The 14093-nt window shown below is 43.6% G+C and overlaps 1 protein-coding gene across 6 annotated transcripts in view; it reads right to left on the bottom strand.

The window, feature by feature from the left end:
• Positions 1 to 1031: 1031 nt before the first annotated feature.
• The window catches only part of LOC139390547 (potassium-transporting ATPase alpha chain 1), a 37361-nt gene continuing 24299 nt past the window's right edge, over positions 1032 to 14093 (bottom strand). The window contains exons 1-22 of one of the 6 annotated variants that reach the window (XM_071137757.1): positions 12476 to 12715; positions 12243 to 12353; positions 12061 to 12120; positions 11665 to 11868; positions 10597 to 10710; positions 9948 to 10082; positions 9489 to 9606; positions 8690 to 8958; positions 8289 to 8597; positions 8030 to 8164; positions 7676 to 7868; positions 6737 to 6912; positions 4841 to 4977; positions 4505 to 4655; positions 4166 to 4334; positions 3839 to 3993; positions 3626 to 3749; positions 3280 to 3425; positions 2586 to 2719; positions 2296 to 2397; positions 2097 to 2188; positions 1032 to 1870 (exon numbers count right to left, since the gene is read on the bottom strand). In XM_071137757.1, the coding sequence (XP_070993858.1) occupies positions 1842 to 1870; positions 2097 to 2188; positions 2296 to 2397; positions 2586 to 2719; positions 3280 to 3425; positions 3626 to 3749; positions 3839 to 3993; positions 4166 to 4334; positions 4505 to 4655; positions 4841 to 4977; positions 6737 to 6912; positions 7676 to 7868; positions 8030 to 8164; positions 8289 to 8597; positions 8690 to 8958; positions 9489 to 9606; positions 9948 to 10082; positions 10597 to 10710; positions 11665 to 11868; positions 12061 to 12120; positions 12243 to 12353; positions 12476 to 12487 (3075 nt within the window). In that variant the 5' untranslated portion in view covers positions 12488 to 12715 and the 3' untranslated portion in view covers positions 1032 to 1841. Of the gene's footprint in view, positions 1871 to 2096; positions 2189 to 2295; positions 2398 to 2585; positions 2720 to 3279; positions 3426 to 3625; positions 3750 to 3838; positions 3994 to 4165; positions 4335 to 4504; positions 4656 to 4840; positions 4978 to 6736; positions 6913 to 7675; positions 7869 to 8029; positions 8165 to 8288; positions 8598 to 8689; positions 8959 to 9488; positions 9607 to 9947; positions 10083 to 10596; positions 10711 to 10817; positions 10855 to 11664; positions 11869 to 12060; positions 12121 to 12242; positions 12354 to 12475; positions 12716 to 14093 lie in introns of those variants that run through there. The other 5 variants (XM_071137740.1, XM_071137748.1, XM_071137765.1 and 2 more) reach the window with 5 other exon arrangements.

Raw genomic sequence — 14093 nt, 5'->3', positions numbered from 1 at the left:
CTTTCTATTCCGCAACAAAGCCTCCTTCACTCACGCCGCCAAACTTACCCTAGTAAAACTGACTATCCTACCGATCCTCGACTTCGGCGATGTCATCTACAAAATTGCTTCCAACACTCTACTCAGCAAACTGGATGCAGTTTATCACAGTGCCATCCGTTTTGTCACTAAAGCACCTTATACCACCCACCACTGCGACTTGTATGCTCTAATCGGCTGGCCCTCGCTACATATTCGTCGCCAGACCCACTGGCTCCAGCTCATCTACAAGTCCATGCTAGGTAAAGCTCCGCCTTATCTCAGTTCACTGGTTACGATGGCAACACCCATCCGTAGCACGCGCTCCAGCAGGTGTATCTCACTGATCATCCCTAAAGCCAACACCTCATTTGGCCGCCTTTCGTTCCAGTTCTCTGCTGCCTGTGATTGGAACGAATTGCAAAAATCACTGAAGTTGGAGACTTTTATCTCCCTCACCAACTTCAAACATCTGCTATCTGAGCAGCTAACCGATCGCTGCAGCTGTACATAGTCTATTGGTAAATAGCCCACCCATTTTCACCTACCTCATCCCCATACTGTTTTTATTTATTTATTTTTCTGCTCTTTTGCACACCAATATCTCTACCTTTACATAACCATCTGATCATTTATCACTCCAGTGTTAATCTGCATAATTGTAATTATTTGCCTACCTTCTCATGCCTTTTGCACACAATGTATATATAGACTCCCCTTTTTTCTACTGTGTTATTGACTTGTTAATTGTTTACTCCATGTGTAACTCTGTGTTGTCTGTTCACACTGCTATGCTTTATCTTGGCCAGGTCGCAGTTGCAAATGAGAACTTGTTCTCAACTAGCCTACCTGGTTAAATAAAGGTGAAATAAAAAAAATAAATAAAAAAACACAATGTACAAAACCCCTGAGTGTCTGGCTTTTAATAAAAGTGATTCATTCATTTGAATTGAAATTAGAATGGTGAAGAAACATTTCAGGTATCTCTCTAGAATATGAAGTCATACAATACATTATATTTGACACACTTTATTCATAAAAATACAGAAATACAATTGCTATAAGCTACTGTAACTCCAACATTATCACCAAGAAAGAACCCTTAACGGAAAATATGTTTGATGTTATACATAAAAAGGCAATTGAATTCAGAAGCAAAAGGCAATCACACACAGACCTATACATACTGGATTTACAAAAGGAAAGGATTCTAAATTAAAATTGATATGACAAACTCACATCAAGAATTCTTATTTTTTTGTATTAGAACATGGAGGTGTGTCTTTAAAAACATATCACATAAGAATTTATGGTTATTATTTCAATGTATAATATTTGGTTCCATGTCAGAAATGGTTTAGGATATTCAGAGCTACACTTGTATAGAATTTGGCAAACCTTGTTTGATATTTAAATTGTAATGGGCACCATGGCACCAATGTTTGTAATGGAATGTTTGGGGCCAAGATGGAGGACAGTTTGCTAGCCAGACTCGGTTTGTATAACAGGTTGACGTTTATTGTTGTGTGTCTTGTCCTAGAGGCAGAACTGAGCGATTTCCTCATAGGCCTGCTGCAAAGTCAAATTGGACTTATTGTAAAAATTCATGAAAACAAAAATGAATTTCAGTTTAAGGTTAGCCATTAGCTAGGGTTAGCAGTGTGGTTAGGGTTAGGATTAAAATCAGATTTTATGACTTTTGTGGCTGTGCCAGCTAGTGACCACTGCAGAGCAGAGCTGCCTCCAGAACAAGATTCATGACGGAAAACGCTAACCTGCATCTTTATACCTATGGCTCTGGTCTAGATATCTGCCCTCTTCTCTCAATAATACAGCTCCTGGTCCCACCAACCTGTGAGAGGGGAATGGAAATAATCAGAATTAGGGCGGACTACTGCAAGGAATGGATGGATAGATGGATGGATGGGTAGGTGAATGGATGGATAGATGGATGGATGATAAATAGATGGATGGATGGGGAGGTGAATGGATGGATGGATAGATGGATGGATGATAAATAGATGGATGGATGGGTAGGTGAATGGATGGATAAGAGAGAAGCAAGCAAGGCTACTTACTTCCTGGATGTCTTCTGACCCCCAGCTTTCTGATCTCGTCATAGACAAAGATTAGAATTCCGTATGGGATTGGAACAAACCACCATTGGCCCCTGTAAGGGGGAGTTACACGTATGAACAAACCAACATGAAAGCCATCAAAACAATGACAGAGAAGATGAATCGATAATCATTCAAGTCAAACAGAGTGTAACAGTACCTAATGGGCATGAAGTTGAAAATGTTTGGCATCCCTGGGCAGTAGCACAGCAGGTTACCCAGTAACAGCTGGAAGACGATGGCACTCACTAGCACCTTGTTCCTGCACACAAACAGAAAACACGGAGGATGGTCAAACAATGTTTTATTAGTCCCATCAAGATTGATACATCCTAAGTTATTTTGTTGGAAGCCTTCTCTGCCACTACGATGAACGATGCATAACATGGAGTATATGATTGTATGTAGGGAGTAAGATACATTTGTTCCATGCAGTCAACATCCACAGACCTAAAGAAGCCCTGCTGGAAGATGGACAGACGGCGGGTTTTCCTGATCAACACGTCAGCGATCTGGCAAATCTCGATACTGATGAAGAAGACAGTGTAGCAGGTGTACTGCTGATACAGACGCTGGGCGTATGTCTGCAGAACAAAGAAGACAGGAGATTTTCAATAGACATTTCCAGGAGTTACAGGTAAGTGAGGGCGCTGTAAAGCTACACGCACTCGTCCAGTACTGGCCATAAGACACAAATCCCCTCCTGGCCATATCTAACCTACAGTAAGCCACACACACTCAACCCCTCTTGGCCATATCTATCCTACAGTAAGCCACACACACTCACCCACTCCTGGTCATATCTATCCTACAGTAAGCCACACACACTCAACACTCCTGGCCATATCTATCCTACAGTAAGCCACACACACTCACTCACTCCTCGCCATATATATCCTACAGTAAGCCACACACACTCAACCCCTCCTGGCCATATCTATCCTACAGTAAGCCACATACACTCTCCCACTCCTGGCCATATCTATCCTACAGTAAGCCACACACACTCACTCACTCCTGGCCATATCTATCCCATACTAAGCCACACACACTCACCCACTCCTGGCCATATCTATCCTACAGTAAGTCACACACTCTGCCACTCCTGGCCATATCTATCCTACCTTAAGCCACACACACTCACCCACTCCTGGCCATAGCTGTCCTGCAGGTCCTGTAGATGGACGTTCTCCCAGTGGGACCTGAGCCCCACACACAGCAGAGGATACCAGCCTTCCTGGGCCATCGCTGTAAAGTAGTCTGTGAAACCAGCGAAAGACTGGATCGCTCCTGGATAAGGGGAGAGGGGGAGAGATAAATCAAAATAGAGGGAGGGAGGAGAAAATTGGACATGAAAAATGTACTAATAGACTATTTGTAGGTTATCACCTTGAATATTGGTCAATAAATCATTCAGCTTCAAGGATCAATTGGACTCAAAGGCCTTTTCAAGACATTTACATACTACAGGAGCAGACATGAACCCTCACCAATCTGGAAGTAGGAGTAGGCAGCCAGAGATTCGTTCACCAACCTATCCTTACGCGGGTTCCTGGGTTTCAGATGCATAATATCACTCTCTGCCTTCTCATAGGCCAGAGACACAGAGGGAAACTGTAGGATAGAAGAAGGATAATCGGCATCATTCTAGAATGGTCTTATAGTGCAGGGGGATGAGGGGTGAGGAAGAGGAGGAGACTCACAATGTCAGTGGCCAGCTCAATCATGAGGATGGTGATGCAGCCCAATGGCAGAGGAACACTGACAGTGATGTAGATGAGGTAGGGTGTGAGCTCCGGAATGTTCTTGGTCAGTGTGTACGCAATGGATTTCTTCAGGTTGTCAAAGATCAGACGACCTTGGTGTCAGATATGGTCGAAATCAATCCCTCAATATCAGTATTACTTAATATCATGAAGGCTTAACTTTGTGAAACCAAATATTGGTTCACAGGATACATTTCAATTGTAATCATCCTGTTAAAATGGCTGTTGTTGTGTTTTGTGATTTGCAAAGACACTCTCACTCACCCTGCTCCACCCCTGTGACGATGGAGGCAAAGTTGTCATCCAGCAGAATCATGTCAGCTGCATTCTTAGCTGCATCAGAGCCAGCTATGCCCATGGCAATACCAATGTCTGCCTTTTTCAATGCAGGGGAGTCGTTCACCCCATCGCCTGTCACAGCAACAATGGAGCCCTTAGTGAGAGAGAACGTGAGAGAGTGAGAGAGAAAGAGAGGGGAGGAGAGGGTTTGAGAGAGATAACATGACAAAAAAGAAGGGTAGGCCAAACCAAAAACCTCTCTGGAATGCAGTGTGACTAATGTGACTTGGTATGTGTTTGTGTGTGTGTTGGGGGGGGGCTCACCAGGCGCTGACAGCTCTCCACGATGATGAGTTTCTGCTGGGGGGAGGTGCGGGCGAACACCATTTCAGGGTGACTCCTCAACGCTTCGTCCAGCTCTTCACTGCTCATGTCCTTCAGCTGACCACCACTGATCACACAGGCACGGGCATCCCTGAAGACAACATAGAATAGATTAGAATAGAATATGATAGAATAGAATATACATGTCTAATCCACTTACTTGATATACAAACTCTGTAGAAATAGTCAAATCTGTCACAGGAGATTCATCAACCACAGTGAGAGTCAGAATCCTAACCCTGCCAGACCGTGTTGGTGTTGGAGAACAAGACCCACCTCCTGTTGACCTGCTCCACTGGAATGCGTTTCCTGGTAGCAATGTCCTCTACTGTCTCACTGCCCTCTGTGATGATGCCAACATTGGCAGCGATGGCTCTGGCCGTGATCGGGTGGTCACCCGTCACCATGACTACCTGAGGGAGTTCACAGTGGAATGAGTTGATATAGGTTGACGTGAGACTGTGATGGCCTGTTACCTTGGATAAGCTACAGTGCCTTGCGAAAGTATTCACCCCCCTTGGTATTTTTTTTATTTTGTTGCCTTACAACCTGGAATCAAAATAGATTTTTGGGGGGTTTGTATAATTTGATTTACACAGCATGCCTACAACTTTGAAGATGCAAAATATTTTTTTATTGTGAAACAAACAAGTAATAAGACAAAAAAACTGAAAACTTGAGCGCGCATGACTATTCACCTGTCCAAAGTCAATACTTTGTAGAGCCACCTTTGCAGCAATTACAACTGCAAGTCTCTTGGTATATGTCTCTATAAGCTTGGCACATCTAGCCACTGGGATTTTTGCCCATTCTTCAAGGCTAAACTGTTCCAGCTCCTTCAAGTTGGATAGGTTCCTGTTGTACAGCAATCTCAATTGGATTGAGGTCTGTGCTTTGACTAGGCCATTTCAAGACATTTAAATGTTTCCTCTTAAACCGTGTTGCTTGCTTTAGCAGTATGCTTAGGGTCATTGTCCTGCTGGAAGGCGAACCTCCGTCCCAGTCTCAAATCTCTGAAAGACTGAAACAGGTTTCCCTCAAGAATTTCCCTGTATTTAGCGCCATCCATCATTCCTTCAATTATGACTAGTTTCCCAGTCCCTGCCGATGAAAAACATCCCCACAGCATGATGCTGCCACCACCATGCTTCACTGTGGGGATAATGTTCTCGGGTGATGAGAGGTGTTGGGTTTGTGCCAGACATACCGTTTTCCTTGATGACCAAAACACTACATTTTTGTCTCATCTGACGAGAGTACCTTCTTCCATATGTTTGGGGAGTCTCTCACATGCCTTCTGGCGAACACCAAAAGTGTTTGCTTATTTTTTTCTTTAAGCAATGGCTTTTTTCTGGCCACTCTTCCATAAAGCCCAGCTCTGTGGAGTGGACGGCTTAAAGTGGTCCTATGGACAGATACTCCAATCTCCGCTGTGCAGCTTTGCAGCTCCTTCAAGGTTATCATTGGCCTGCTTGTTGACTCTCTGATTAATGGCCTCCTGCCTGGTCCGTGAGTTCTGGTGGGCGGTCCTCTCTTGGCAGGTGTGTTGAGGTGCCATATTCTTTCCATTTTTTAGTAATGGTTTTAACAATGATGCTCCGTGGGATGTTCAAAGTTTCAGATATTTTTTTATAACCCAACCCTGATCTGTACTTCTCCACAACTTTGTCCCTGACCTGTTTGGAGCGCTCCTTGGTCTTCATGGTGCCGCTTGCTTGGTGGTGCCCCTTGCTTAGTGGTATTGCAGACTCTGGGGCCTTTCAGAACAGGTGTATCTATACTGAGATCATGTGACAGATCATGTGACACTTAGATTGCATACAGGTGGACTTTATTTAATAATTATGTGACTTCTGAAGGTGATTGGTTGCACCAGATCTTATTCAGGGGCTTCATAGCAAAGGGAGTGAATAAATATGCACACACCACTTTTTTTTTTTTTTTCATTTTTTTTTTTTTCATTTCACCAATTTGGACTATTTTGTGTATGTCCATTACATGAAATCCAAATAAAAATCTATTTAAATTACAGGTTGTAATGCAACAAAATAGGAAAAACGCCAAGGGTGGTGAATACTTTTGCAAGGCACTGTACGTTCTAACTCTCTCTCTCCATTTTTCTATTTCTGTCTTTCTCCTTTGCCCAAACTCTCCCCCATTTTACCCTCGTACCCTTATTCCAGCCGTGCGGCACTTCATGACAGCGTCAGGCACAGTGGCACGGGGCGGGTCGATCATGGAGATGAGTCCAGCGAAACACAAACCAGACGTGGTGAAGTTCATCTCATCAGAGTCAAACTTGTAACCACGCGGGAACTCATTCTCATTTAGATAGATGTGACAGAAACCTGTAGATAAATGTTTGGACAGATTGGAGGGGTTAGTGGGTATTTATGGGCCCAAAGAAGAGATACAATTTTCTACCTGATAGCTTATAAAGCTTCTGTGGTACTATCTTGTATTTTCACATTTTCTAGATGTGACTTTTCTCCCCTCATCCGCTCTTGTAGTCAATTGATCCTGTTGCTTTTCTCTCTTGGCTTGTTCCTTCAACCTTCGTGCATGGTTTCCAATAGCCTTGTACAGTCCCTTACCAGTGTTGGGGAAGCTACTCTGAAAAAATTGTTTACCAAGCTACAAAATAATACAAGTTAAGCTACACTAAAGCCACCATAAAAAAACTGTTTACTTAACTAAAGTTACTTAGAAAGTAATTCATGTCGTGATAACCTCTTTGTGATAAATGATCATATCTAAATCTGAAATGTCATAGACTACAAATTGCAAGAACAGTTCACTTTGCAGTCAGATGTTAACAGAATGTGTCATTTAACCTATTAAACACAAAATATTTGGCAGGTCTGATGCTGAAAAAGAAAGGACATGTTTGCCTACTTCTCCCATATTTTATTTTAGCCAAAAAAGTATGGTGTAGTTCCAGTAGTTAGCTACAAAGCTACATGGCCCAAAAAGTAACACTAAAAAAGTAAAACTACTGAAAACACTTCCAAGATTTGAATATAGTTCAACTACCACCAAGTTACTGCAAAATGTAGTTCAATTACTAGTTGAATTACATGTAGTTCACTATTCCCAAACACTGTCCCTTACCCAGCACTCTCTCCCCCAGGCTCCCCAAGTCCATGTATGCAGTCTGGAAGGCCTCTCTCCACTGTTCCTCCAGTGGCATCTCCTGGCCCTTGATCAGGATGGTGGAACAGCGCTCCAAGATCCTCTCTGGCGCCCCCTTCATCACCAGCAGGTAGCGCAAGTCCATGGGGTCCTCCAACTCATGCACTGACAGCTACTCACCACCGGGGGGAGACAGTACGATTCAAACACAAATATCTCATTCTGGTCATGCCATTAAAGTATTTCTCATAGTCACATGATACAACATATGGTAGATTATATAAACACTTTCAACACTGATTTGAAATCAGATCAGAAAATCAGGCCTCTTACCTGGAACTTGTTGGTGGAGTTGAATGGTACTTCAACAACTTTTTTGAATCGCTCCCTGTATTCCATCATATTCCCTATGGCCAGCTCAGTGAACTTCAGCAGAGCCGTCTCTGAGGCGTCGCCCACCACTATTCTCTGTTCCACATAGGTGCATTGGAATAAAGGTAACTCATAAATCATATAGTTTTTCATTGATGCTGTGTCTGTGAATGAATGTGTCTGCCAGTCTGTGTGTTGAGGTTGGTGTCTATCTGCTCACCCTAGGTATCGGCAGAGACTCCTGGTTGGGTTTGAAGATGGCCCGGTTACAGAGTCCTGCCACTCTTGCCAACGATCGCCATGTCTCGGATGATTGGTCAAAGCTCTGACCTGATTGGTCCTCTGTGGTGTCTGCGGCATGGATCACATTGTCGAACCACAGGTGGGCCACGGTCATCCTGTTCTGGGTCAGAGTTCCCGTCTTGTCAGAGCAGATGACCGAGGTGGAGCCCAGTGTCTCCACAGCCTCCAGGTTCTTCACCACGCAGTTCTTTCTGGCCAGACGCTTGGCCGTCAGCGACAGACACACCTGGGGGGAGAGAGAGGGAGATGGTTGATGAAAACTGCTAATAACCAACAAGATATAGGCCTAGACAGACCAGAGCCTCATTGTTGACTCACAGTGACAGTAGCCAGCAACCCCTCAGGTACATAGGCCACCACGATGGCCATGAAGAAGATCATAGCCTCCAGGAAGGCATAGCCGATAAACATGGCCACCACGAAGAAGGTGAAGCCAAAGAAGATGGCCAGCCCAGCAATGATGTCAACAAAGTGCTCAATCTCTATGGCAATTGGCGTCTTCTCATTGCCTACGCCTGACGCCAAGCTGGCAATGCGGCCAATGATGGTGCGGTCACCCGTGTTGATGACCGTTCCTGTGGCCACTCCTGGTTGGTTGCCAAGAACAGGAAAGGGGATTTTAGATTACATTATGAGTATAACGTTGATGTTTTTGCAAATTTGTGTTTCTGTGTGAATCTTTTCTGTGTGTGATTGAATAAGGGGTGTGTCTGTCAAAGGAAGCTGGTGGTGGAATCAATGGAATGGTACCAATACTAACCAAACACATGGAAGCAACATGCCTGACTCCGTTCCATTTACACCATTTCAGCCATTAAAATGAGCCCATCTTCCTATAGCTCCTCCCACCAACCTCATTTGGTGTCCTTCTGTAGTACCTTTTAGGCAGTGGTGGCAGTGTGTATGTGTAGGTGTGTGTTCATGTGCGTGTGTTTAGGTAGCACATGAGGTTGGTGGCACCTTAATTGGGGAGGACGGGCTCATCGTCCGGAATAAATGGAATGGTATCGAACTCATCAAACACATTGTTTCCATTGTTTGATGCAATTCCATTTACTACATTCCAGCCATTATTATGAGCCGTCCTCCCCTCAGCAGCCTCCGGTGATGTGTCTACCTTCCAGGCAGGTGGTAGAGAAGAAGGCGATGTTCTTGGTCTCTAGGGGGTTCTCGTGGGTACACTCCGGGGTTTTGCTCTGAGGCTCTGACTCTCCTGTCAGGGATGAGTTATCCACCTGGAGAGGATGAGAAGATCAAGGAACTGACAGGTTTATAACATATGAAACCAACCAGGGTTCAAGCCCGGGTCTTCTGCATAACCTAACCCTAACGCTAGCTTCATGCCAACACCCCTGGTCAACCGTAAACCTAACCCTAACCCTAGCTTCATGTCCACATCCTGGATCAACCCTAATCCTAGCTTCAGCCCTAACTCTAACTATAACCCTAACACTAATCCTAACCGGAATCCTAGCTCTATGTTCACATCCCTGCTCAACCTGCATCAACACCATTACTTCTGGGTTGAAAGTGTGTTAGTGGTCTATAATGGGAACTGATGGCCTAGAGTACCCACCTTACAGCCCTGGGCAAAGATGATGCGGATGTCAGCAGGCACGCGGTCACCACCCTTGATCTCCACCAGGTCTCCCACCACCAGGTCCATGGCATTGATCTGGTTCTTCTGCCCGTCACGGATCACCAGGGCTTGCTAGAACGAGATAGATGTTTATACCAAATCCCTGTATTTCAATGATTGATTGATGGACTGACTGCCTTGCCTCAGTGCAGTAGTGAGTGGATTATGATCAGTCTTGATGAAAGGAATATAATGGTCATGAAAGTAAACAATTTCTTACAATAACAAAATAACTGTTGTATGGGTATTTAGGGCCAGGAGTTTTTCCTGGTCTGTTAATAATGTATAATGTATTTCCCCAGTTATACTGTATTCTTTAGTTATAATATATTCTTTAGTTTTTAATATATTCTTTAGTTATAATGTATTTCCTTAGTTATAATGTATTTCTTTAGTTATAATGTATTTCCTTAGTTATAATATATTCTTTAGTTATAATGTATTTCTTTAGTTATAATATATTCTTTAGTTATAATATATTCTTTAGTTATAATATATTCTTTAGTTATAATGTATTTCTTTAGTTATAATGTATTTCCTTAGTTATAATATATTCTTTAGTTATAATGTATTTCCATATCTTTACCTGTGGCACTAGATTTTTGAAGCTGGCGATGATGTTGGTGCTCTTAAACTCTTGGTAGTAACCGAAACAGCCAGTCACCACAACAACAGTGATCAGAGTGATGGCGAGGTACAGCTGTAGACAGGTGTGGTCACAGAGAAATAGTGATGAAACTAACAGTCACATTATATTCACTCTGTAATACATGTTGTATTCGTATGTATTCCCCTTCCTTCACATACAGTATTTTCTCCTTCAGCCTCCCAGTGTAACTGTAGCCTCTCCTTCAGCCTTCCAGCGTAACTTTAGCCTCTCTTTCAGCCTCCCAGTGAAACTTTAGTCTCTCCTTCACCCTCTCATTGCAACTTTAGCCTCTCCTTCACCCTCTCATTGTAACTTTAGCCTCTCCTTCACCCTCTCAATGTAACTAGCCTCTCCTTCACCCTCCCAGTGTAACTTTAGCCTCTCCTTCACCCTCCCAATGTAACTAGCCTCTCCTTCACCCTCCCAATGTAACTTTAGCATCTACTTCACCCTCCCAGTCTAACATTAGCATCTACTTCACCCTCCCAATGTAACTTTAGCATCTACTTCACCCTTCCAGTCTAACATTAGCATCTACTTCACCCTCCCAATGTAACTTTAGCATCTACTTCACCCTCCCAATGTAACTTTAGCATCTATTTCACCATCCCAGTGTAACTTTAGCATCTACTTCACCCTCCCAATGTAACTTTAGCATCTCCTTCACCCTCCCAGTGTAACTTTAGCATCTCCTTCACCCTCCCAGTGTAACATTAGCATCTCCTTCACCCTCCCAATGTAACTTTAGCATCTCCTTCACCCTCCCAGTGTAACTTTAGCATCTCCTTCACCCTCCCAGTGTAACATTAGCATCTCATTCACCCTCCCAATGTAACTTTAGCATCTCCTTCACCCTCCCAGTGTAAGTTTAGCATCTCCTTCACCCTCCCAGTGTAACTTTAGTCTCCTACTCCTACTCTACCTCTGCCTCCACCTCTCTCCTCCCCCTCCTCCCACCCTTCCTCTCTCCTCCCTCTTTTTGTCTCCCCGCCCCATCCTCCTCACATCGTCAAAGCAGCCGAGGGTTCCCCTGGAGAACTCGATGCCGAAAGCAATGAAGCAGATGACGGCTGCCACCCACATCAGACACTGCAGCCCTCCGGCCAGCTGGCGGGCAAACTTGACGTACTCTGGGGTCCCTTTGGGGGGCAGCAGTTCATTGGGGCCGTCCCGCTCCAGAACCTCCGCGGCTTTGCTGGAGGTCAGGCCCTGAGGGGAGGGAAGGGGGAGGGCGGAGAGAGTGAGCAAGAGGGAGAGAGGGGGCATTTACTCTATATTAGCAACAGTCAGACAGACAGACAGACAGACAGACAGACAGACAGACAGACAGACAGACAGACAGACAGACAGACAGACAGACAGACAGACAGACAGACAGAAACCCCATGGTAGTTTAGTTACCTTGCTTACACTGGTGGTATACCTCATCTCTAGCTCTTCTATTGTGATCTCGTGGTCATCCTGTAAAGATTGACAGACTGTTAAAGCTGCAATGTATTTATGCTGCAATTCTGTCCCATTTAATTTCATTTGGCATATTCTCTCCAGCTCTCTCTCCTTCTGGTCTTGTGAATCACACTCACAATGTCCATCTCCTTCTTCATGCCCTCTAGCCTATCCTTTTTCTTTATCTTCTTCTTTTTCTTCATCTTGACGTCCACCTCTCCATTCATCTCAAACATGTCGTAAGAGTCCTGGAGACAAAGAGATTGCTAGGGGGTGAAAATACAATATCCTTGATCATTGAAGGAAAATCTAATTTAATTAATGACAATTTGATCCTAGCTTTGATAAATCACATAAATGGGTCACCTACCCCTTTACTCATGGTGGAGGGCCTGCCCAAATCAATTGAAGTCCAACGCTCAGTCCTCTTTTCCCCCGAAATCTTGGAAGCGTCTTTATAGCCACTCTAGGGACTTTCCTCACAGTAAAATCCCCAACCTCCAGAGCAGGACCAGACTGTTGGCTCAGCTTTATATACTACTGCACCACCTTCACCTTCTCTACCCGCCCCAAAATGGCAGTGTTATTTTAAGAGTAGCCAATGTCACCCCTATTAAGGTGAGTGGCAAAGCGTCCCCTACCCACTTTGGTGGCTCTTTCATATCAGTGCCAATGGCCTTGTGCGTAGGGCTTGTACCTGTCTTATCAGAATACACACGTTTTTACATTCCCTGATTAACTGTAAAGCTATCAAGAACGTCAATGCCATACCAAAGTCACAACTACTTCTTTCACTTGTGATAGGACAAATCTGTATTACATCAAGAGTGATTTTTTTCTCAACTCAGATACACATTAATTGACTGATACATTGACACTGAGACAATGACTGGTTCATCCCATTCAATGACTGGTACAGATATATAAGACATGAATTGAATGAAACACATCTAGTGAAAAGTAGATTCAAATGCCTTGTCTATACTATAGTTCATTATCTGCCCCCAAGAGGGCCTAACTTACAGTATATATCAGTGTAAAAAAATGTAATTGTCAATTCAAATAAAATACAGCGGTATGGTCATGCCAGGCCTGTAAGCGTTTAGAAATGGAGACTGTTTTTCTACATTTCCTGTTCATGGTCGTGTGAGAACCCCTTATCAGTGAAAGAGTGTGTAAATACTTATTTGTGCCTCAGACTGCTGAAAGGTGTGATGGTGGCACACTCCACATTGGCGTCACTGCTGCGTCATCTGCCCTTATAAGGAAAAGACAGTTGAACATTAAAAGCAAATTGACACTCACAACCTCTTTTGTACTGCACCATGTTCCCATCACAAAGACACCAGTGGGCAGGAGATGAACTGACATAATACTTTTATTACTGTTATTGAACTAAGTGTTAAGTGAAATAATGTTTATTCAACGGCAATATCCATTCAACAGTGAATTCTATCATCTGCCAATTTATCAATAATTTTCCATCATGTTTGTAAGACACATACTGTAAGCACCCTGAACAGGTGATTTTTATAACTAACCCAAGTTTGACCAGAGCCTGTTGTTTCCAATGGGAGCAAATTAATCATTGGGGCAGAACAAGCAAGGAGGTGGGCAGAGCCAAGCATGAGCTAGTGAGATCCTATTGGTGCATTCTGGCATTTATTTGCATATTTCCCGTAGGGAATGCCTGCTCTGTGAAGTGTGCACGTGTAATAACTCCATTCGGCCTGGCACATCTTCTAAACAACACCATTTTTAGAAACTTTGGCAAAGGGTAAAGTCTACAAAATGCAATTCACTATGTTTGTTACAGATTGCTACAGAAAAATGTATGAAGAGTAAATGTTTCATCGACAGTGGCATGTTTTCATGGATGCCAAGAGAAACCAGGCTTCCGAAAAAAATGTACCAATAAAAAAATATATATAATAAATTATATTTTGTGTCTATGTTTCATAATTTTCCTTCAATTCTCAAGAGGCTGA

The sequence above is a fragment of the Oncorhynchus clarkii genome, chromosome 3 (genome assembly GCF_045791955.1).
Source record: "Oncorhynchus clarkii lewisi isolate Uvic-CL-2024 chromosome 3, UVic_Ocla_1.0, whole genome shotgun sequence".
NCBI lineage: Eukaryota > Metazoa > Chordata > Actinopteri > Salmoniformes > Salmonidae > Oncorhynchus > Oncorhynchus clarkii.
This window is presented reverse-complemented; position numbering and strand designations above follow the sequence as displayed.